This window comes from Arvicanthis niloticus, chromosome 15 (assembly GCF_011762505.2).
Source record: "Arvicanthis niloticus isolate mArvNil1 chromosome 15, mArvNil1.pat.X, whole genome shotgun sequence".
Taxonomy (NCBI): Eukaryota; Metazoa; Chordata; class Mammalia; order Rodentia; family Muridae; genus Arvicanthis; species Arvicanthis niloticus.
In genome coordinates, this window is record NC_047672.1 from 52352970 (window position 1) to 52375800 (window position 22831).

The following is a 22831-nucleotide window of genomic DNA, read 5'->3' on the forward strand; positions in this document are numbered from 1 at the left end:
CTTGACCTTAGTCTAGTACGTTCTTGCACTCATCATTTCCTCCTGCATTACTTGCTTTTAGAAATACATCTCTCCCTTCTTCTATTTATAAGGAAAATCTGTTTCTAGCAATCCATAGACAATGTCCTTTTCGAAGGTCTGTAAATTTCATTATGTATTTAGAGACTTGATCATGTTGCACAGAATAAAATAGACTATAAGTAATCATATACAGATATGTATGTGGTTCTACAGATACATATAGGCACACATGTTCCATGTCCATGCTATGGCACTTTGTTCCTTGTTCATTGAGTGATTAATACTTGTGGACAGCTATAGAAGTTAGAGAAGTGGCTTCTTAGAACTACTGTAGTTTCCCTAAATTATGTGGACTGCTCAGTCTCATCAATCATACAAAGAGGAATGATATTTGCTTTTAATTTTACATATATGAGTGTTTGCTAAACGTATGTATGTACATGATGGTTGTGCATGCTTATAACTTGTGGAGGCCAGAAGAAGGCATCAGATTGCCCAGAACTGGAGTTACAGATGATTGTCAGTGACAATCTTGGTCACTGAGACAACTCTCCAACCCCAGTGTTTATGTTTTTAAAATGAACAAGCAGCTATATTATTTAACTGGAGCAAAAGGGATGATGTTTTGTATTATATAAGTATCAATGTGTTTTGCAAACATTGCAAACTGCAAAGTTACAGTTTGTGGGATGCAAGCAAGCATAATTTAATGTTTTCCTCTTGATAGCCTTTTACAATTTTCCCCGGGGGGGGGGGGGTCATGTCTTCTCTTTTCTACCACCTAATGAAGTTTCCAGCTGAGCACAGACTCTTTGGATCACTTTTACACAGTGGCAGTTGTAAGGTTGCTGCATGTTGCAAATATCAAATTTAATTTTGTATCTATGCATTGGGGCTTAAGCAACAGGATTTGATTAGAACTTCCAGCTGTCCAGTCAATTTGTTTGTTTGTTTTTTGTTTTTTTGTTTATTTTGGTTTTGGTTTTAATTTTTCTAGACAGGGTTTCTCTGTGTAGTCCTGTCTGTCCTGGAACTCACTCTGTAGACCAGGTTGGCCTCAAACTCAGAAATCCTCCTGCCTCTGCCTCCCAAGTGCTGGGATTAAAGGCATGCACCACCACTGCCTGGCTGTCCAGTCAATTTGTAATGGAGAGCTTAACTTTCACTTTAGAAGACATAAGACTGTTCTCTCTGTCTTAATTTCACTAATAACATTTAAAACTTTTATTCTGAAGGGAATCCAAGGTCCAACCGGTCTACCTGGTCCACAAGGACCCCCAGGACAAGGCTCACCTGGTCCTAAGGTAATTTTCTAAATGACAGATATTTAGTACATTTATAGTATAATTGTTGTTTATGATTAATGTTCAATGACGCTGCAAAAGAACAGATGGAATTAACTTGAAAATCAGAACATTCTATGCCAGATGATACCGGCATTATTAATGACTTAGACAGCCTAATATTCTTCTTGCTTTAAGATGATTTATAACTTTTATTTATATCTTGTTTATATTTTTAATTATTGAGACTGTATTCTAGCAGTGTAAATAAACAACCCTTTCTGGGCTGGTGGGCTTGCATTCTCACAAGTATTCATTCCAACAGTGGGTTCAAGTTCCAGAACCTTAAAAAGATGGAGACAGGATAATCTAAAGAGTTCACCTTGAACTTTGGAATCAGATTATTACTTAATTTGGAATTCATTTCCATCCCTTGAGGAGGAGAGGCAGTTATTTTGTAATTAGTTACCATCTATAATTTTTCAAGAATCACTATTCATTGTTAAATAATTAAACAAACAAACTCAGAGATTCTTGGTCACCTTGGAGCATACATATAAGAAGAAAAACATCATTTCTACATTTTAGATTTATTTATTTGGTTGGTTTTGGGGGTGTGGGGGAAAAGAGATCTTTTTGTATAGACCAGGCTAGTCTCTGACAGTTAGGATCATCCTGTGTCTGTCTGCCTCCCTAATGCTGAGATTATAGGCGTGTGTCATTTGGGGTTTTACTTGGGGCTCATCACTGAGAGCTCAGGATGGTCTCTGGTTTTTGGTCTTGGTCTTGTGTATGTTTAACTGTTAGATAATATAACTATTTTTTCAAGGTGTCCCTACAGGTTTATACCACATGCCTATATTTAAAGTCAAATGCAATAAAAATCCATGTAAGTGAAGGAGCTTCACATGTAACTAACACCGTGTCTGTCCATGTGTGTATGTGTAATTAAGTATATATGATCATTTCGTTTTGTTGATATACAAAAGCTCCGAGAAAATCAAAGGCAGGAATGTATTACTTTTATTTTGCTTCAATATTTAAGTATTTTTTTCCTTCCCAGGGAGAAGTAGGCCAGATGGGACCCACAGGGCCTAGAGGACCAATGGGAATTGGAGTACAGGGTCCAAAGGTGAGTTGATTGCTTCTAAGATTCTACTAGGCCATTTGCACTACACAATGTAAGGTTTCCTTCACACCTGAATGCATGGAAGAAGATGCATCTACTACCTAAATGTATATACCTTGTTTCTCTTAACTTTAAAGTATGGCTAGGAAGAAAAGTGTAATTAATATTTGCTCATGTTTCTTGGTGTTTCTGTTGTTATGAAACTCATACTTCCCTCGGGGCAGGGACCTTGTTCATCTCGTTTGTTATTGAATGCCAGTTTTGACAACATGGTGTACCTCAAATACTGCTGGAGGGATGAATTGCTACTTGATCTAACCTTTAGAGGTTCTGTACTTAACCTGAAGGTATATAGACTCTAGTGAGCTCCACTGAGCTTTGAACTTCTCCATTGTTTGGCTATCACTGGCAAGAGCCTTATAAACATTTGGATAGTAGAAGAATATATAAGATGTAAGCTTAACAAGAATATACATATCACACACACACATATATAATCACAAAAGATCCTAACATTGTATTATTATTATATTAATAAAACAATAAAAGATGTCATTTTGCATTGCTTTGATATAATATGTACTATGCTAACTGTTAAGTATGATATATATGTGTACACAGACATATGATATACATATGTGTACATGTGTACACATGTAGTATACAATTTACATGCCAATTTAGAGAGACAGTCTACAGTAAGGATCATCAGTTAGACCACTTAGGTTTAAATTTCAGTTTTTTCAGTAATCTTAAGGTTTTCTCACTTTACAAAGAACTTCACTGTGTGACAGTATCTCATTTCATGTTTACTCACTTTCCTGCTTGTGGTAGTTAATCTGCTTCTCCTGTCACTTATACTCCACCATAAACATGCCACATTTTCGTTTGCATATGCCAGACTTGTAAAAACCACACAAAGGTGTAACTGTAAAGTCACAGAACACCCAGTCCCCTGTTTGGATGCTTCAGGAATCCAGTCACCTAGTCACCACGTCACCTCATATCCACAGTATAGCCTTGTCTTAACTGGAAAATGTAAAATATACAAAAATACATTTCACCATTTTAATTTTTATCCCCTGGAAACTAAATGAACAGCTTTTGCATGTGCTTGGTGGACCTTAAGCTTTCTATTTGTAGACCCTTCTAGATCTTCAGTACCTTATGCTGGGCTTTCATTGTTAGAGTTCTTTATATGTCTGGATACTAAGCTTTTGTTGACAGGATTACAAAAATCTTTCTCTAAGTTGTAACTGTCATTTATCCTTTTAGTGTATAGTTTGACATTTTGATGTGTTTTTCTCATTTTATGTCTTATGCTTTTAAAATATTATTTTAAAAACACCTTAAAGTCATGAAAGTGTTCTCATGTAGCTTTCTGAAATTTTTATGCTTTACTTTTTAAAATTGTCTTTCATCCACATGGACTTTAGCTTTGTGTGTAGGGAAGGGGATCAGTATGAGAAATCTGTTTTCCCCCATGTTGACAATGTGTCTCTGTCTCACTGTCGAAAACACCATTTTGCCACATCGGCTTGTAATGGTACCCATGCCTTTTATCTATTCACCTGTATATGTCAATAATAATCAGCATGTATGTCTCTATTTTGTTTCCTGTTTCTATTTGTATTTCTAAACACTATTGCCTTACTGTCCTGATTCTGTCTAATTTAAAGTATGTTTTATCACTGGGGATACAGCTCAGTTGGTAGAGTGCTTGCTTAGCAGGTGGAAAGCCCTGGATTCAGTCCCCAGGACCATATAAACCCGTGAGGTAGTACATGTCTGTAATTCCAGCACTCAGGAGGCAGAGGCAAGAGAATCAGACAGTCACAGTCATCTTTGGGGCCACACAGCAAGATAGGGGCCAACAGGGAAACTCAACAACTTGTCTCAAGGGGGAAAATATAACATCACATAACAAGAATACTCTTCTCTTTCTTGCTAATTATTCATTCTAACACATTTCAGGATTAGGTTAGCAAATTTGTCAAATTTAATAATCTTATGAATTTTATGATCTTATTGAGTCTACAGATCAGCTATTGAGTTCTTTCAACTATAGAGTAAGGATTTCTAACCTTTCAGGAAAATATTTTCACTTCTTTTTTTTTTTTAATTTTTTAATTTATTTTATGTATATGAGTACACTGTAGCTGTCTTCAGACACACCAGAAGAGGGCATCCGATCCCATTACAGATGGTTATGAGCCACCATGTGGTTGCTGGGAATTGAACTCAGGACCTCGGGAAGAACAGTCAATGCTCCTAACTGTTGAGCCATCTCTCCAGCCCCTTTCACTTCTTCTATAAAGATTTTCTACCCTATAAAGTCATTCCCAGGCTCCCCAAAGAAATCTTGGCAGGTAAATTATCCTGCCAGATATCAGGATACAGAATCAGAATAGTAAGGCAATAGTGTTTAGAAATACAAATAGACACAGGAAACAAAATAGAGACCTACATGCTGATTATTATTGACATAAATTTCCAGCAACTCCAGATTAGCTACTATTGGAGAAGCACTTTCTTTGTTTTAAATTTTGGCATGTTGAGTAGTATACAAAGTCACTCTGTGAAATCACTGTTTCTTTTTTGTTGTTGTTGTTTTCTTTTTTTGTTTGTTTTTGGTTTTTTTTTTTTTTCCCGCGACAGGGTTTCTCTGTGTAGCTCTGGCTGTCCTGGAACTCACTCTGTAGACCAGGCTGGCCTTGAACTCAGAAATCCGCCTGCCTCTGCCTCCCAAGTGCTGGGATTAACGGCGTGCACCACCACCGCCTGGCAAAATCACTATTTCTGACTGAAGTGCTTCTTTCTTTTTCTTTTACCTATAATTATATTATCTGAATAAAAACAAAATTACATGATACTGTAAATTTTTGAAGTACTCCCTTAGGTCAAAGAAATTTTCTTCTATTTCAACTTTTACCAAAATTTTGTCTATTTATTATAAATAAGTAATGGATTCCAATCAGGTTCAATAGCTACTAAAATAGTTGTCGTAATTTTTCCTTTTTATGCTGTTAATTACCTGATATATTAATAGAGGTTTTTTATGTTGAACCACTCTTTTTTAAGTAAACACAGCTTTTTTAGGTAAACTCTTTTAGGCAAGGTAAACACAGTATTTCCTTTTTAAGGATACTTCAATCAATTAATCTTTCATTGAGGATGTTTCATCCTTTTAAAAATACCCATTCACGGTGTTGTTAGCATATAATGAATAAACATGTTTACTATGTACACTTTGATGGATTTGGGCATATGAATGATGGTCTTGAAACGTTCAAGATAATAAAGGCATTCATTATTCATTAGAGTTACCACAACCCTTTCCAAAACTGCTCTTCTGCTCTTCCCTAACCTCTCCATATTGACGTGCTTCCCACAACCTGCCCCACCACTGACTGTTTCTGAGGTACATGTTGCTTTTTTTCACACAGCAGAATTATTCTAATGTGAACTTTACAGGGTGTCTCAATAGTTGTTTCTTTTGGTTGCCGAAAAAACCTCCCATTGCACAAGAACACCACGATTTACTTATCCAATTTCCTGGTGGTGGAAATGTTGGCTGTTTCTAAGCTTTCACTGTTAAAAAATACAAATATTTATTGAAGTATCTCTGGACAGCTGTTTTCCTTTTTTTTTTTTTTTTTTTTTTTGAATAAACATCTAGGAATGAACTGGATAGCTTAGATCAAAATGGGTAGATTTTTGTCTCTTTCTCTGAAATCTTTGTATTAAATAGAGATCCTGTAAGTCAAAGATTTTCATTGGCCATAGAGCCAATGAGAGCCTTGCTACCTGGGGAAGAATCTAGAGCAGTGGTTTTCAACCTACCTGATGCTATGACCTGCGACACGCTACCTTGCCGATAAGGAGCACATCACACTCAAGATTCTTCTGACAGCGTCTTTTATTGTTACAGCTCTTTTAGTTAGAAGGATGCAAGATGGAGAACAAAGGAAGGACCCCAAGCCCCAGAATGTTCTGACTTATATACTATCAAAGAGACATGATCTGTCCTCATTGGCTTACAGACTGGGGTCTCATTTACATATCCACTGATAGTACTTTCAGCGGGAAAATTCGCGCCTACGCGTGCGCACAGCTGCAGACACCAAGGCCAAGAAGAACCAGGAACAGGAAGCCAGCACCATCTTATAATGGCGAGCGTATAGCTACTTCAGCAAACGCAGCATGGCTCCTAACAATGACCCATTATGACACTTCTTCATGGTGTGGTGACCCCTCAACCATAAAATTATTTTGTTGATACTCCATTATTGTCATTTTGCTACTGTTATGTATTGTGATTAAGTATCTGATATGCAGGATGCCCCACAGGTTGAGAACTGGCTTTTAATCACTAGATCTGTTCACTAATGGCATTACTACATTAGGCTCAATGTTTTAATTGTAGAAGTTGGTCCTGGTTCTTCCTCCCAGCCCCATGCTCCCACAAGACTCAGACTCAAAATATATTTACAAACACCTTAGTCATATAGCCTGGCTCTTCTCTGACTAGATTGTAACCAGGATAACCCACTTATTTTAATCTATATTCTGCCATGTGGCTGATTACCTGTGCTCAGGTACCATGCGTCTGTCTCATTACATCTTCCTGGCAAGTCTGTCCCACCTGGATCTATCCCAGAATTTTTTCTCCTCTCAGACGTACCACTTCCATTTACTGACTAAGCCATAGGCCATAGGCTTTTTAATTGACAGGTAACACATCCATATAATACACAAGATATTCTCTCTACCATCTCCCTTTTTAGTCCAATAAAAGTCTCTTTTCCTAGACCAGATATGACTATGCCATAGACTGATGCCCTAGAAAACCAGAAATTTATCATCTCACAATTCTGGAGGCTACAAGTCTGAAATCAAGATATCTATAGCCATACCTTCAACCAACCCTACAGGGAAGAATCCTTCTTGGCCTCATTTTGGCTTTTCATTATGGTTATCAGTTCTCGGCACTCCTAGGCTTGTGGCTGCTGCACCTCTTCCGTGTTTGCCTCTGATGTCTCAGAGTTTTCTGCTTGTTTTTATAGGGTGGTATACTCTTTCTATTATGGTTCTAGTCGTACTGAGTTAAGACTTACCTTAATAACCTCGTCTTAACTTGATATTTATTTATAAAGACCCTGTTTCCAACTACATTCAACTCTTTAGGGATGTTACAAATTAACCCATGGCAAAAGACTGAAAAACAGAGGAATTAGGTAACTTGCCCAAAGTTGAGAAGTTTCGTTGTTAACCACATTTCTTTGTTCAGAGGCGTTTCTCAGTATTATAAGATATAGCGAATATCTCAAAACGAGGTGCACCTTAAGGATATGTCATTGAAATAAAGTGTTTATCCACTAGGGGGAGCCAGGCACAGTGGGGCTCCCAGGACAGCCAGGAGTCCCAGGGGAAGATGGAGCCTCTGGAAAGAAGGTAATCTTGTTTTTGTTTGTTTGTTTTATATATATATACATACATATATATGTATATATATGCACCATATATATACATATATATCATATATATACATATATATGTACACACACATATATATGTATATATACACATATACACACATATACACACACATACACACACACACACACACACACACACACACACACACACACACACACACACACATATATATCATCAGTGTCAAAACTGTAGGACCACACCAGCACCTTGGTCCTCTAGAACCTGAGGTTAAACTACCAGGACAAACAGTGTCTGTAAGAATGACTTTTTTTTTCCCTTTACCCCAGAAAGAGTCTGTTTTCTCCACTGCCTTGGTGCCCCGCGTGCTCTTAGTTGTGACTGGTGTTTTGGCCTGGGCATTTCTACTTTCTTCCATGGTTCTGGAAATCACATCAGTTTAATCTCAAACAAAACTACCTCTCTTCCTCCAAAAGAGAGTCTGTAGATGCATCTGGGAACTTAAGGCTATCGTAAAGATGTCCTGAACTATTTTGTGTTGACATTTGAAATACTCAGTTTTTAATAAAACTACTGAAAAATAGCAGATGGTGGGGTGAAAAAAGACTATCTTGTTGAAAAAAAAAATCAACTCCTAAATGTGAGGGAAGAGCCAAAGGAAAGGAGCTTAGCGCTTTGGAAATTGGCTGAGATGAGAGTTCTCTGGTATTTCAGCTGCTCTGGTTAAAGGGGAGTTTAATGTTAATTTATTCATTGATAAGTTTTCAATTTAATTTTGAGATGACAACGAAGAAAGGTCTGGTGTGTTTTGGGGGGGTAGTCCAAGTCAAATTCCCTGGCAATGAGAGGAGACACAAGGCAGGTTCTGTATTTTGTCCTCCATGAACCAACTGAGTCGTTGGTGTCCTTCCCTTCAGGGTGAAGCTGGACTTCCAGGAACAAGAGGGCCAGAAGGAATGCCTGGGAAAGGACAGCCTGGCCCCAAGGTATGTAAATGACAGCTAGACAGGAAGCAGCTGTCCGGTGCTGGTCCCCAGTCAAAAGAACCAATTTAAGAGAGATCTAATTTACATTCTTGCTATGTTAAACATGTTTACATCTTGCTTAAAATCACAAATACTGTCTTGGGAGCCTTTGGAAGAAGGCAAGTGCATATTATTCATCTTTATTTTTCTACATCCATCTTAAGCTCCAGCATAGAGAAGAATTCAACACATGTTTTCTCAATGGATGGTCAACTGATATTTAAAGAAAACATAGGAAGGAAAGAATTTACAAGACACATTTTTAGAATTTGAAAGTATATAATATTTATTATAAAGTATTTATAGGCTTTCACATAATAGTAAGGCATATCACCTCATTAAATGTCAATTGGGTGACAGGGTTTGTTGCTTAGTGAGAGAATGTGCTTAGCATAGGCAAGACCATGAAATAGATTCCTAGTATAAAGCAAATAAGTAAATAAAGTGTCAATTTCACATTACTCCCTCTAGAAATGCTACTTTAATAACATCTTTATATGTCAAGATAAGAAGATATAAATTCTCTCATAGGATGAGATCTTTAGTACCATAACGTACTACCTCATCTCTAAGGTGCCAGAATTCCTGTAGTTCTTAGGAAGAGTTATCAACCATACTGCATACACACTGGTATTCTATTTATAATTATGTTAAAATGCAGTTAGTTGGCCTTGTAAAATATTAACTAAAGTCAAACACTTAACCCTGAGAAACTGAAGTTTAAATATTTCTGTATAATTTCAGCCCCTTGAACCTATCACCTTTTCCTTCAAAGAAGATGAAGAACATTTTTCAGAACATGATGTGTTTAGAAATACTGGCCTATTAATAATCAGAAGTGAAAAAAATGGGGAAGGGTAGTGTCTCTGAGAAAGATCTGAAGCTTAGGATATGAGGTGGCTTGAGAAAGTCCCTGGAAGAGCAAAAGCACATGAGCCCGGAGTGAGGAAACCTAAGAGAATGGGCTGCAAATTGGGGACAAAACTGGTCACTGAGGAGAGCACAGCACAAATTGTAGCAGCACCATATGATGCAGCTCAAGCCATCCTTGGGCAGTGCTGGTGGTTAGTGACATGTGGCTGTGTACGCATCATGTTCTGGGATGGTTGGATCAGTATGTTCAACTAACTCTCCGGAGGTAATTGCATCATTGTGGATGCAGTTGGAGGCTCTGTGCTTTACAGAGCATCCTTTTGTTGATGTCCTAGTGTGTGACTCATTGGCTTTCAAGGTGTATTCTCTAGATCTGCTGGGTTGACATCACCCATGAATATTTGACATGCCCTTGTAGAGATGACCTAAATTAGAAACTCTGGACACGGGATTTAGAAATCTGTACACAAGCCCTCCATGTGATTGCGACATTTGTTTGAAAACTGGCTAAACCCGGTGTACCAGCAATATGACAATAAGCTCAGTTGCAAGCTTAAAGGAGAGATGCCCTCACTGACTTGGGCCCACATCTGGACACAGTGCCTTCCCGTACACCCTTATTTAGAGAGAGTACTCTAATGCTATTGAGGCCTTGGTGGAAGGGAGCAGAATTCCTTATGGACATGGAAACACCGCTGAGTACAGCCACGCTGGGAAGCAGCAGGCGACAATTTCCAGCTCTGCTGCAGGTTACTGCTTGAGTATCTTCTTACCAACAAAATTAGTGGCCTTCTTTTGTAGAGTGAACTAGACTCCCCACTGAGGAAGAAATGGGGCCTTGATTGAAAGAATGTCTCTTTTAATGTTTTTAAACAGAAATAGCATGAAAATTGAGAGGCAGGATAAAAAAAAAATCTCTTTTCTGAAATACCGAATGTATCTGAACCATCTGTGCACACGCAGGACAACGAAGCAGAAGACTCGTAAATTCAGACAAAAGTTCTCCGAGGTTCAGAATTTAGACGTAAAGAACATCAAATCATTTTGAGTTAGTGATAAAGACCGAGCAGGTTTCTGAGAAGCTTTCACAAACCTTAGGAGGTGCATGGCTGGAGGACAATGTGTTAATACAATCTCTGTAATTTTCTAATTATTCTGTCAGGGTGATGAAGGAAAGAAAGGGAGCAAAGGAAACCAAGGACAGAGGGGGTTTCCAGGACCCGAAGGGCCGAAGGTATGGTTCTTATATTCTCGTCTGTGCTTGGAGGACATGGTAATTGTGTCTGGTTTTAATAGAATATTAAATTTCCATTTCAAATTTGATTACTCGTTTCCTTCCCAACAAGTACACAATAAAAACCCCCAGAGGAAAATGTCTTTAGACAACTTTCCATTCCAGACCATAATAGAATGGAATAAATCGATCTCACAATGTATCTAATTATCTGTGCTTCTGGGGGACAATCAGCCTGCCAGTTGTCTCTAGGAATTACCAAGTGTTGAGAAACTGGGGTAAAGGTAGGGCCATAGCACATCCCTCCCCGCCATGTTATTTTGCTAAACAGTAAGTCCAACATTGATTGACAGGCATACTAAAGAAACACTTTGGAAGGCCCGTCCCATCTTGCTCTGCTTTGAGCTATATGAGGCATTCACTGTGTGTAAGTCAGAGGACAACTTGTGGAAGTCAGTTTTCTCCTACACCTTGTGGATTTCAGGGATCTAATTCAAGTTGTTAGGCATGGCAGCAAGTGCCTCTACCTGCTGAGCTATTCACCTGTCTTTAGTGGAAAACTTTAACTGACTAATGTTTTGCTCATTTGTCAGAGGATTGGATGTGGGTTAATCTGTTGCCAGAGCATGAATCATGTGTCTTGTGCCATACCCACAGGTTTGGATTTAAGGATGAGCACAAGCATGCTGTGGCATGTTGTAGGTCCCAGCAGGCTGTGAGCTCAGTTAATGGACTGTACTGTGGAGAATTTCCACAGCAGAGGTGTCAACTGGGAAGATGAACATGTTCCTCCTAGAAAACTGGGGTGACCCACCACATGCTTCTGAGATTTAAGGACACATACATCAGGCAAAGGAGGAGTTAGCCAGTGAGCTGATACCCTTGAAGGACCTACTAAGGTATAACATAGAAATAGTTCAGTCTCTGAGACAGGCCTCTACCATTTTTAATTTTTTAAAATTTATTTATTTATTTATTTATTTATTGTTTTTTTTAAAGGACCAGATAGAACATAGTTCAGCTTTGTCTGCCAAGAAGCAAAATTGAGTTTGTTGTATAGGCACTTAAATTATAACTGCTTGAAAATGTGAAAACTAGTCTTAGTTCAAGGCTGTCAAAACCTAGAGCAGGCTGACTTTGGCCCACACTTTGTAATTTCCTCATCCTTATTCTGGAACAGTAGTTTCCAAATTTCTGTGATTACAGACACCTGCCAGTAAAATGTTGATCACATTCCAATATAAATTTGGTCATTTTTTTAATGACATTTTTAAAAATGTATAAACCACTTGTTTAAAATGTTATGTGAATAATGTAAAATACTATAATTTTTGTGTATGAAAATATATAAAGTTGTGATATTCTCTTTCTCTGCCCCAGTGGGTCATTTTGAACACCTTGGGGTGCGTAGTAACAAGCGCTTTAGAATAGAATCTCTCAAAGTGTGTTACCCCACACTTGTGTCAGAATCCCCAGAGCTGCTATAAACATTCATATTCCTGGATCCCATCCTTTAGATCTATGAGGTCTGGATTTCTGGGCTTGTAACTGGGCACTGGATATTTAGAAACCTGATCTGTATGCATTAGTATTTGAGGAACACCGATCTAGATACAGGTGAGACACAACATTTCCTTTTTGCTTCTTGAGTCTTGGGGACTCAGTATTAGAGGAAATGCAGGCAGAAGGAGAACTTGGTAGAGGGAGGTCAGGAAGGTGGGAAGAAGCAAAGAGAGAAAGATGTTTCAATTTTCCTATTCAATTTTTAAATAAAATATATAATCTCTGTTTCTAAAAGAGGATGTATACAATGGAATGCCGATATAACAGGAGCCATGGCAATACAAGCAACAAAGTATATTGGTTTTTAAATTAGCCACGTACTATAAAACTTATACTGGAGACTATTTCTATGATTGAATACAAGATTTTTTTCCCCTCTGGGTTTCTTGGTATACAATATAAAACATGGGCATCACGGATTGCTTCATCTTTATTAGCCAGTAAAATGCTACACAAGAGATAAAAAAAAATTCCTACTATTCAGGAATTAATTGAACGCATTTATTTAAAGGCACTGAGAACTTGCAGGGAAATAACTTCAGCAGTGGTTTACAAAGGATGTTCCAATCATATTCAAACTTACAGAGACAGAGTGTTAATATTCTGAAATATGCAGATATTTTTTTTCTTTTCCTCCTATAATTACTGCATATAGTTTCTCTACTTGAAATGTAACAGCTTTTCTGGTTTTCTCAGGGAGAACCGGGCATTATGGGCCCCTTTGGAATGCCTGGAGCATCAATTCCTGGACCATCTGGACCAAAGGTATATATTCTTGGCCCTTTTTAAAGTTGGGGTGTCTGTGTGAGGAATACATATTTATTTTTATGTCACTAATGTTGGTTCTAGTAAGCTAAAAGTTTAATTTGGGAAGATTCTTAAGAAATATTCACAGATAAGCAGACTCAAAGCCAGACTTCTCATTCCTAACACTAAGTTTGCCATGTTACCCTGTGTCCCTTCTCTCAATCCCCAGGCCTTAGCACATTTAAGAATGTTGTTACATTTACAGGAGAATCTACAAGGATCTATAATCAAAAAGTCTGGAGGAAATGATGCACTCAGTTTTAAGAGAACTCCCTGGCATTCTTACATCTAAATATTTGAGTCTATTAGTCACATGTTATTTTAGTGGGTTTCCCCAGACATCTACAGAAACATTTACTAATGGGTTTATTAATTCTTCAATTGAGTTTCTCAAATTTGTCCGAAGAATAAGACAGAGAGATTAAGCTCTTTACACACTCCTGCTCTATTTTGACTATGCACTGCTGTAGTTCTTCATGTAACCGAGAGCCTTACCAATGTTATTTAAAATGGACAGGGAGACCGAGGAGGACCTGGAATGCCCGGTCTGAAAGGAGAACCTGGACTTTCTGTTCGAGGACCAAAGGTATGACATATTGATGCTTCCTTTCTGGATGTGAGAAGGTAACGAAGAGATAGAATACTTGCCTAGCATGCACGAGACCCTTTGTTTTGTCCCCGAACTCCAAAACAAAATAAGAAGAGGAAGAGCAAGGGGTTCGAAGAAGAGGAGTTAGAAGAAAGCAGGGGAACAAGAAAAAGAGGACTTGACCCCTAATATATTAGCCAGCTTTCTGCCACCATGTTGAAATATATGCATCATCAATTCATAAGTTTATTTTGGCCCATGGTTTCAGAGCTTTTAGACTATGAATGTCTGTCCCCTTTTGCTTGAGGCCTGTGGCATCTCAGTACATCAAGGTAGGAATATATGATAGAAGATTCCTGTTCACCTAATGACAGTCTGTGAGTCAAAGGAAATAGGAAAAGGCTGCCATTCTAATATCCATTGTGAGGAAAGGCTCCCAGTTACCTAATTTCCTCCAACTAAACCTGACACTCTAAGGGCTCCACCAACTTCCACAGGCTGAGGGCCACTCTTTGGACACATAGATCTTTGAGGGATGTTCAAGATCCAAGCTATCCTATTTAATAAGTTAATCATTTATTTATAATGTCTATCTATTGATGAAATACATGTAAAGAGGCTATGTCCTTGGGGGGGGAGGGAAGAAAAGGAATAAGCAACAGGTTTATTTTTTATATATTTTGGGAATATTAGCTCCCATAGGTAAGTGGCTAAGTGTCTGCTGACTCAGTCACTGTTAGAAAAATACTCTTTCTATATCTCCAGAGTCACAACTGCTCTCGTTTGCTCAAAACTAGGGGTTCCTGTCACATAAAGCTTTCAGGAATAAGATTTTTTAAGATCCCATACAAGCTCAGCCAGGTTGTTCATCCTGCATCTGGGACCCTGGCTATATAGTTGACTCAAGAAAATTGTCAAGTTTCCCATGTGAAACTGTAGATGTTATCTTGTTTAGTTAACTGGGGGACTGTTTCCATGTTGTTTGATAACTGGTTGTTCACACTCCATGATTTATGCTGTTTATCTATCCTTACTCTTCCCTGTGCATGACAATGTGCCACATTTTTACCCACTCACAATTGCCAGGCATTGCAGATGATGGTATTTAAAGATGCTTGCCTCTTTTGCCAAACGTCTTTCCTCTTTTGGGCTTTTGTGCTATTCTTGATACCATTCATTCCCAATGTAGTCATTTCCACATTTTCAGGGTCATATATGCCTTCAAATGTATGATGGGAGGTCGGCACATTAATTTAATTTTACATGCTACATCAGTGAACTCTTATGCCAACCCTAATACCCATTTTAAAATACCCCATGTCTTTTTTTGTGCTGTTATGTGTTGAATGAGATACAGGTCACAGTGACATTTTCTTGAATCTAGTAAAGAAAGGAAACATGGCGAAATTTGATTTATAAAAATGTTGCAATGAAAACAAAAATCAACCCTTAGCCTTGACCCAAGTCACTTCCTAGGGACCAAACACTTGACAAGAAGCAATTTAAGGTAGGAAAGGTTTAGTTTGGTTCATGGTTCAGGAGACAAAGTCCATCGCGGTGGAGAAAGCATACGGGCAGGTATTTTCTCACATCTTGTCTAATCAGGAGTCAGGGAAAGGAGAATGCTGGGTGTCGTGTAGTCTTTTTCTTTTTCCCTTTTTATTAAGGCCAGACCCTATTCTATGGCATGGTCCCAACCCACTTTCAGAGCCTGTCATTTCTTTTTAGGCAGACTCTCTTGAAACTCCCTCAAAGACAAACATATAAGCCTGTCTTTTAGGTGATTCCTTCTAGACAAATTGGCAAGGAGGAGAAGCCATCACACTTGCTGTTACCATTAGAAGTAACCAAGTTACTGCTAACTCTGCAGGAGAGAGGACAAAGACCTGTAGAAAAAGGGTGTTTGTAATATGTGTTAAGAGTTTCCTCCTCTGTGGTGAGTACCAGCAGTTAATCAGTTACAGCTGCTGGTAATATATCATTGGCTTAGAGCACAGAAACAAAAACCAGAAGTAAACTGGATTCTTTTTCTTTTGAACATAACCAGGGAGTAGTTTCTGCTTTATTCATTTATCTACTTATTTATTTTGTTGACTTTTTTTTTGTATCATAAGCATGGGCAGAGATAAAGGCTTATTTGGAAAACAGTTTTGGACATGAATGACCAGGATTATGTTAAATATAGCTAGAATGGCTTAGGAAGCTGGATCTGAGAAGTTTCCTGTAGATGGGGATATACTAAAATCCCCTTACCTTGATCTTTCTCCCATTTACACACACAACTTAAAAAAAAATTAGCTTGAGGTTGTGATGGTGGTAAGTAGTGTACTCTGTTTCCATAAATGGCCAAATAATCTCTAAGGCAATCCTTTTTGAGGCTAACCTTATAAAATCTGCTGCTGCATTCATGGCTCTCAAATTAAATTTAACTTTCTTAGTGCTTAAAGGGTCTGCAGCTTTTATCCCTATTCATTCATTCATTCATTCATTCATCCATTCATCCATTCACTCATTGGCATAGAATTAGGATTAATGGGAAGCTGGATTGAGGGCAACATTTTGGATAAGAATAATCACAATTTGATCTCAGAATTGTCTAGTGTGTAAAGAAAATATTTGAAGGTATCATTTGCGTTTCCATTCATGGAAAACAAAAGTTGGGCTGTAACTAGAGTGTCCACCTAATGTAAAATAATAATAAATAAATAAAGCCCAAGCAACTATTTTTTTATCAAAATAAGTAATGTGCACAAAGGCTGTTAGCCATCACAGTAACAAAACAGTGTGTTGCAAAAAAAAAAAAAAGTTTAAAAAACATATTTAGTAAGTCTTTGAAATTAATACGTATTCTAAAAGATTCTTCAAGTTCCTTTTTTTTTTTTTTTTTTAAATCTCTGTACCCATTTTACTCTACCCAGTGATTTCTTGGGTTTATATTTGTAGGGAGTTACACAATAACATGCTGCCTAAGGGACAATTATCTTCTCTCTCTGGCCTCTGTAGATGAGGTGAATGCCTGACAGAAAAGTCATGGAGCCCAAGGTTAACAGCAAATGGTCAGGGGCCCATCATTCTACCACTTAGTCTGTTTGAACTCCATCTGGGTGATTCAGTCCTGTAATTTAGGCACATGGAGGAACACAATAGATGTAACTCACTGTGCTAGGCTCGCTATATTTGACAGTCTACACTCAAAGTCTGTTATGTAATCTTTTTTTTCTCCCCCCACAGTGTTTCCTAAATTTTCTCATGGTTATATCTCTCCCCAATAAGTGTTTGTATATTTTTTTAATTAAAATAATAACAGTAGCTGTTTCTTGATTCTTGTGACCCATGTTTCCTACAGAAGTCTTTGACATGGTCCATACATTCCTTACTTTGCCTACACATATCCCAGTGACCTCAAATGATGGGACTTCTGAGGAAATAAGCATTTGCTAACTGTAGCAGGATATTTTTCTAAAATTTCCTTTGCCCTGTCAAATCAATCGTTGGTTTTTTTTTTTTTTTTTTTTTTTTTTTGAATTAGTGTTTAGCTTAAGCTCTGTTAAATGTTCCATGATTTAGTACCATGACTTGGTATTTGAATTTTTACAGGGTGCCCAGGGTCCCCGTGGACCAGTGGGTGCTCCAGGACTCAAGGGTGATGGCTATCCTGGTGTGGCAGTAAGTGTAGATGTGTCATCTTTTTCATATAAATTATTTTAAATGTATGCATATTAAATACACATATTTGAACTATAGTATGATGATTTGATATATGTATATAATGTAATGATCAAATGGGGCTTAATTAGCATTTCTGTTTCCTTAAACATTTATCATTTCTTTGTGTTGAGTACCTTTGAATTCTTATAGTTCTGTATAAAATATACAGTCAGCTGTTGGAATGACAAAACCTTTCCTCCCTCCCTTCATCTATTCGTCCCTTCTTTCCTTCTTTCCTTCTTTCCTTCCTTCCTCTTTCCTTTCCTCTCAGCCTCCTCCTTCCCACCTTTTTCTTTCTTTACCTTCCTTCTCTTTCTTTCTCCCTCCCTCTACCTTTCTGAGGATTGCATACTCCAAGAATGCTTATTCCATCCTATATTACATCACCTTAGGGACCTCGAGGATTGCCAGGACCCCCTGGACCAATGGGCTTACGTGGTGTGGGAGACACTGGAGCAAAGGTAAGATTTTTAAAGTAAGCAACAATACTGGTTTCTAAGAAAGTGCTTATAGGTGACTTTGGTAAATGTGTTTTATTTTTATCTGACACACAAAAAAATAGATATGTAAGAAATAATTGCTGAATTTTTCACCCTTACTCATGGGCTTCCTGGGAAATGTGCCTGTGAATATGTTGATTGACTTCTTGGCCCTTGAACTGACTCTTTGGTAGCAAACCTCACACTTCATTGCTTCTTCCTCTTCCTGTACCAAGGTCTGGACTCTGTTCAGAGCTCTCTTCTCTCATGTCACTCTGCTTTTTTTTTTTTTTTTTTTTTTTTTTTGAGCCTATCTCAGCCTATCCCACAGCTTTATCACAAGCTTCATGATGATGTCATCCAAGTCTGCAGCCTTTTTCTTGTTCATCTAATTTCTTATAACATATTGTTTTTATTTCTTATAGAAAAGTTAGATCTTTAATCTACTTTCAAACCAGAACCCTTTCAAATAAGAACCCTTGATTCTTACCCTGTGGTACTGTAAAAGGCAGTGCTGTCCGGCCCAAGAACTAAGTCATCCTTGTTCTCTTCTTTTCTATGGCCTTCCTCTAAGTCCTGTCCTTTGCTTATTCTAGCAGTTCACGTTCAGAATGAATCTACAGTCTGGATCACTTTCTTTTTTTTTATTCGATACTTTATTTATTTACATTTCAGATGACATTCTCCTTCCCATCCCCCACCCAATAATCCCCTATCCCATCCCTCCTCCTCCTTTTTTGCCTTTATAATGTTTAAATTACATGCAAGTATTAAGGTCAGTTTTAGGTTGAGGAACTAGCAATACAATAGATGCAAATAGTCAAGGAACAAGCAAGACAATAAATCCAGATAGTCAAAGTGGTGATCACTCCTATGATCACTATTTCTAAGGGCTTATCAGGATGACCAAAATATCTGAACCTACTTCTCTGGCCTAGCCCAAAGATTTTATGCCTGAAGCCTACTTCTTTGTTCTATCTTAAGATTTAGATTTCTGCCTACAATTACCTCTTTGTTCTAGCCTAAGATTTAGATTCCTATCTGAAATTACTTTTTGTTCCAGACTAATGTCAGATTCCTGCCTGCAGTCCACTTCCTTGTCCTCAGGCTAACCACCACTATGCTTGGATACTCAGATGGCCTCTTCACTGAGCTTCCCACTTCCAAGTCTGCCCTCCTATAACTTAGTACGTTAGGTGGCCTTTTCAAACTGTCAATCAGAGAAAGTTCCATTTCTCGTTAGAAATACTCTGGTGGCTTCTCTGGACTTAGAATGAAACCCAGCGACATTCCCAGGCCTTTGAGGCCCTTATGACTCGACATGGCTTCTATCCACTTTTTCCATGCCCCAACATTCAGTCACTCTGGACTACCACCCCTGCAACAGTTTTGTACTTTCAGAGTCATGAATTTGCAAGGATAACCAGATCTTGAGGCCTTGGCTAAAGTTTTCTCCCAGATTTCCCTTAAAGAATATCATCACCACTGCCTTTTGACACAAGTTTTATATGTAGATTGGATGGATCACTCCAAGGAATCATTATGCTTATTTATTGCCAATGGTGCTTTGTAGGCTCCATGAGATGTAAGGTTTCTTAGAGGCAAGTTCTTCGTAGTCTCTGCTAACCTCTTGACTCCAGAACTGTGTTAGTACCCAGCTCTAAAATCTATTGAGTTAAATGGAAAGCAAATGAATGATCAATGTTTTTACAGAAAAAAAATTATTTTAAAAACTCAACTATTGGCTTAGATTTGTCATGTTTCTAGGACATTGCAGAAAGATGTATCCGTCCTTAATCCTAATTGTTACCTTTTATTGTTGTTTCTGCCGCACTAGTTAGAAGTGAGAATACTTATGTACTGCCTCTCTAGAGAACAGTAGGTACTCTTTTCTCCAGCCTGACTCAAGGAGAATGAAAGACAAAAGACTCATAACAAAAACCATCATCTGTAAGAGAAATTCCTTTATCTGCCCCAGTAGTAAATCATGGGGTAATTGTAAGAATCTCAGTGAGAGGTACAGCTGAAAGTGCCAGATAAATCATGCATGTAGACCTTGAGATACTCTGGTCAAAGTTCTGGTGGGGTTGACTCAGGACTAACTCTGATCCTTGAATAAGCCTTGATGTTGTCATCAAGCCATACTGTACTCCGATATTAAGTCATTTTTTTAAAAACACATAAAATCTATCAAAATGTTAAAATTTAATAAAGTAAAAAGATTCAGTATATAAATATCATCACTTTCTGCTCTGAATGAAACATTGATAAACCCTTTTGTTATTATGCTAAATATTTCCCTACAGGAAACAGAAGCTTATTTCTGTTTAAAATAAGATATGAAATAAAATATGTTAAATACATACTTGGCTGTGTTTGTATTGCAAAGCAAGCATATGGCCATTTATATTTTCAAAGTGTAGCTGGTTATGAATATTTATACAAGTATTATTATATTAAGTTATCGTGTTACAGCTTCATATGTAGTATTAATAATAACAAAGATAATGAACATTTAAAATTTAATCTTTATGAACATTCTTCTCTGTCAGATTATTTAACATGCAGACTAAGGTATTTTTTGAGTGATTTTATATATCATATTCCTAAAAAAGAATCTCTCGTACTTACTTTCATATTTTTCATTATTTTTTGGCAAAAATGCCAAGAAAAGTATTCTTATTTGCAAATTTTTATTCTACCTTTTTGATTTTTAAAAGGAGCAAACGTATTTCCCAAAGTCACACTATGCCTTTTCCAAAACTCATCTTGGACTCCAACTTGCTTCTAGAAGTAGGGGGTGGGGGAGGAACAGAACCAGACTCTATCTGTTTCTGCTTATCTGTTCCCCTCTGTACTGCCTTTCCTCTCTCTTCCTTGCCTCCTGTCTCTTCCTGTGCAGAATGTATTACCCATAGAATTCTAGCTCAGAAAAAGATACTAGGAAGGTGTGCTAGTGTTAAAATCAAAGAAACTTTTCAATTACAGATTTGAAAATAAGGGAGATTTTGGAAGCAAACAGTAGCTTATAAGTAACTTTCAAAATCATCTCTCCTTTTGCATCGAGGTCCTAAGTCTCCATATGCCCTTGCCTTCTGAAGGAGACAAGGGAAGCACACAGGTGCACAAACACATACACAGACATAAAGGAGGAAAGTAAAGGAGATACTTTAAAAAAATCTGATTGAGTTAATGTTGTCCTTCTGATAAAATAGCTATCAGATCAGCACAAATACGTTAGTGACAGACAACAAAAGCCTGCACCCAAATATGTAACAAATCGTCCTGTTACTTTGAGTTAAAATGACAGAAACTCTAAGTATTTAGAGGTATGTGTGTGTGTCCACATTTCTATCTTGCTATGTTTTTCATTTAAACTCTGTGTAGTCACCTTAAAACCTTGGCCTTAAGGCATCAACTTGCAAAACAAATGTGTTTTGAAATGAGGAAGCTATTAAGGTTGATGATTAATTTATGATGGCTTATGTGATACTTAGTTAAGGTCACATATGTTTAGCATATGACACAAACATTGGAATCAAAGCTTCTATGTTTTCAAACATATAAAAAGCAGTGCCTGGCATCTAGCACCTTCTGGGACTCTGTGTTTTTTTCCTAGTAGAAAATGTTTATAGACCATCACATTTTGGCAAGAGTTCCTGAGCTCTTTCAAAATTCTCCTAAAAAATTTCAAGGACAAGAGTAGATGTAGGTTTGAAAGTCCACCTGGGAAACATGCTGGGAAAGGACCAAAGCATTTGGTCTCTTGTTGAGTGGAAAACACTCACACTGTGTCCTGAGGTCTGGATCTATATGACACTAGACTACTGACAGAAACCATCCTCAGAGGCCTCACCCATCTCTGTTTGCATTCCTCCATTGGAGCCCTGAGAATAAAGGGATTCCTTGTAATTTCAAGACATTTTTGACATACTCTCAGCTTCCTTTTAGAAGCTGCAGCTAAGTCATTGCTCTTAAGTCTTTACCTAAAAATCCCAAAAGGAGCCTGAAGTTGGGAGGTGAACCTCAGATAAGCCACAGTCTTGGAGTTTGTTTTAGGCCTTATTGAAATAGAATACTGGGATGGGTCTCTGTGTTCCTCAAGGGCAAATTCATCTTGCCTTGTCCTCTTTGCTCTGTTGGTGTCCCCCCCCCCCCCAAAAGAAAGCCAAGGTCATAACAGAACCTGTGGTGTGGTTATATGTGTATACTTATACTGCAAGCTAACCCGGATTTGGGACATTCAAATGACCACTTAGCTATCAAATGTGACCAGAAGGATTATTGTTTTTTTAATTGTGCATTGAATTGTGATGTCATAATTAGTATTTATTTCCTAGATATTTCCAAAATCCTGCATCTTGAACAATTCCCCCATTTTGCAGAGGAGAAAATTGATGCTCAGAGGTTGAACAACTTGCCGCTATATAGTGTAAACGTTTTTTTTATAGCATGTATGCATGCATGAGAGTGAATCTACGAATGTGATGAGTGGCTCACTGAATGAAGACAGATTGACTTTCTAGTCCCCGGTGCTCAGTCTCCAATCTGTCCGTCTTCAAATTGTCTCGTGCTGCTCTGCACTCAGTTGGATCGCTTTTCTTTTTATTCTAGCTTTGCCATCATTAAAACCTAGATGATGTAAACTGCAAAGCAAAGTACA

The 22831-nt window shown here is 37.8% G+C and overlaps 1 protein-coding gene across 2 annotated transcripts in view; it reads left to right on the forward strand.

The window, feature by feature from the left end:
• Positions 1 to 22831, forward strand: part of Col28a1 (collagen type XXVIII alpha 1 chain) — a 153405-nt gene that overhangs the window by 62096 nt on the left and 68478 nt on the right. For both annotated transcript variants that reach the window (XM_076913703.1, XM_076913704.1), the window contains exons 17-25: positions 1257 to 1325; positions 2368 to 2436; positions 7816 to 7887; positions 8808 to 8876; positions 10951 to 11022; positions 13282 to 13350; positions 13910 to 13978; positions 17579 to 17647; positions 18082 to 18150. In XM_076913703.1, coding sequence (XP_076769818.1) covers positions 1257 to 1325; positions 2368 to 2436; positions 7816 to 7887; positions 8808 to 8876; positions 10951 to 11022; positions 13282 to 13350; positions 13910 to 13978; positions 17579 to 17647; positions 18082 to 18150 — 627 coding nt within the window. The remainder of the gene's footprint in view (positions 1 to 1256; positions 1326 to 2367; positions 2437 to 7815; positions 7888 to 8807; positions 8877 to 10950; positions 11023 to 13281; positions 13351 to 13909; positions 13979 to 17578; positions 17648 to 18081; positions 18151 to 22831) is intronic.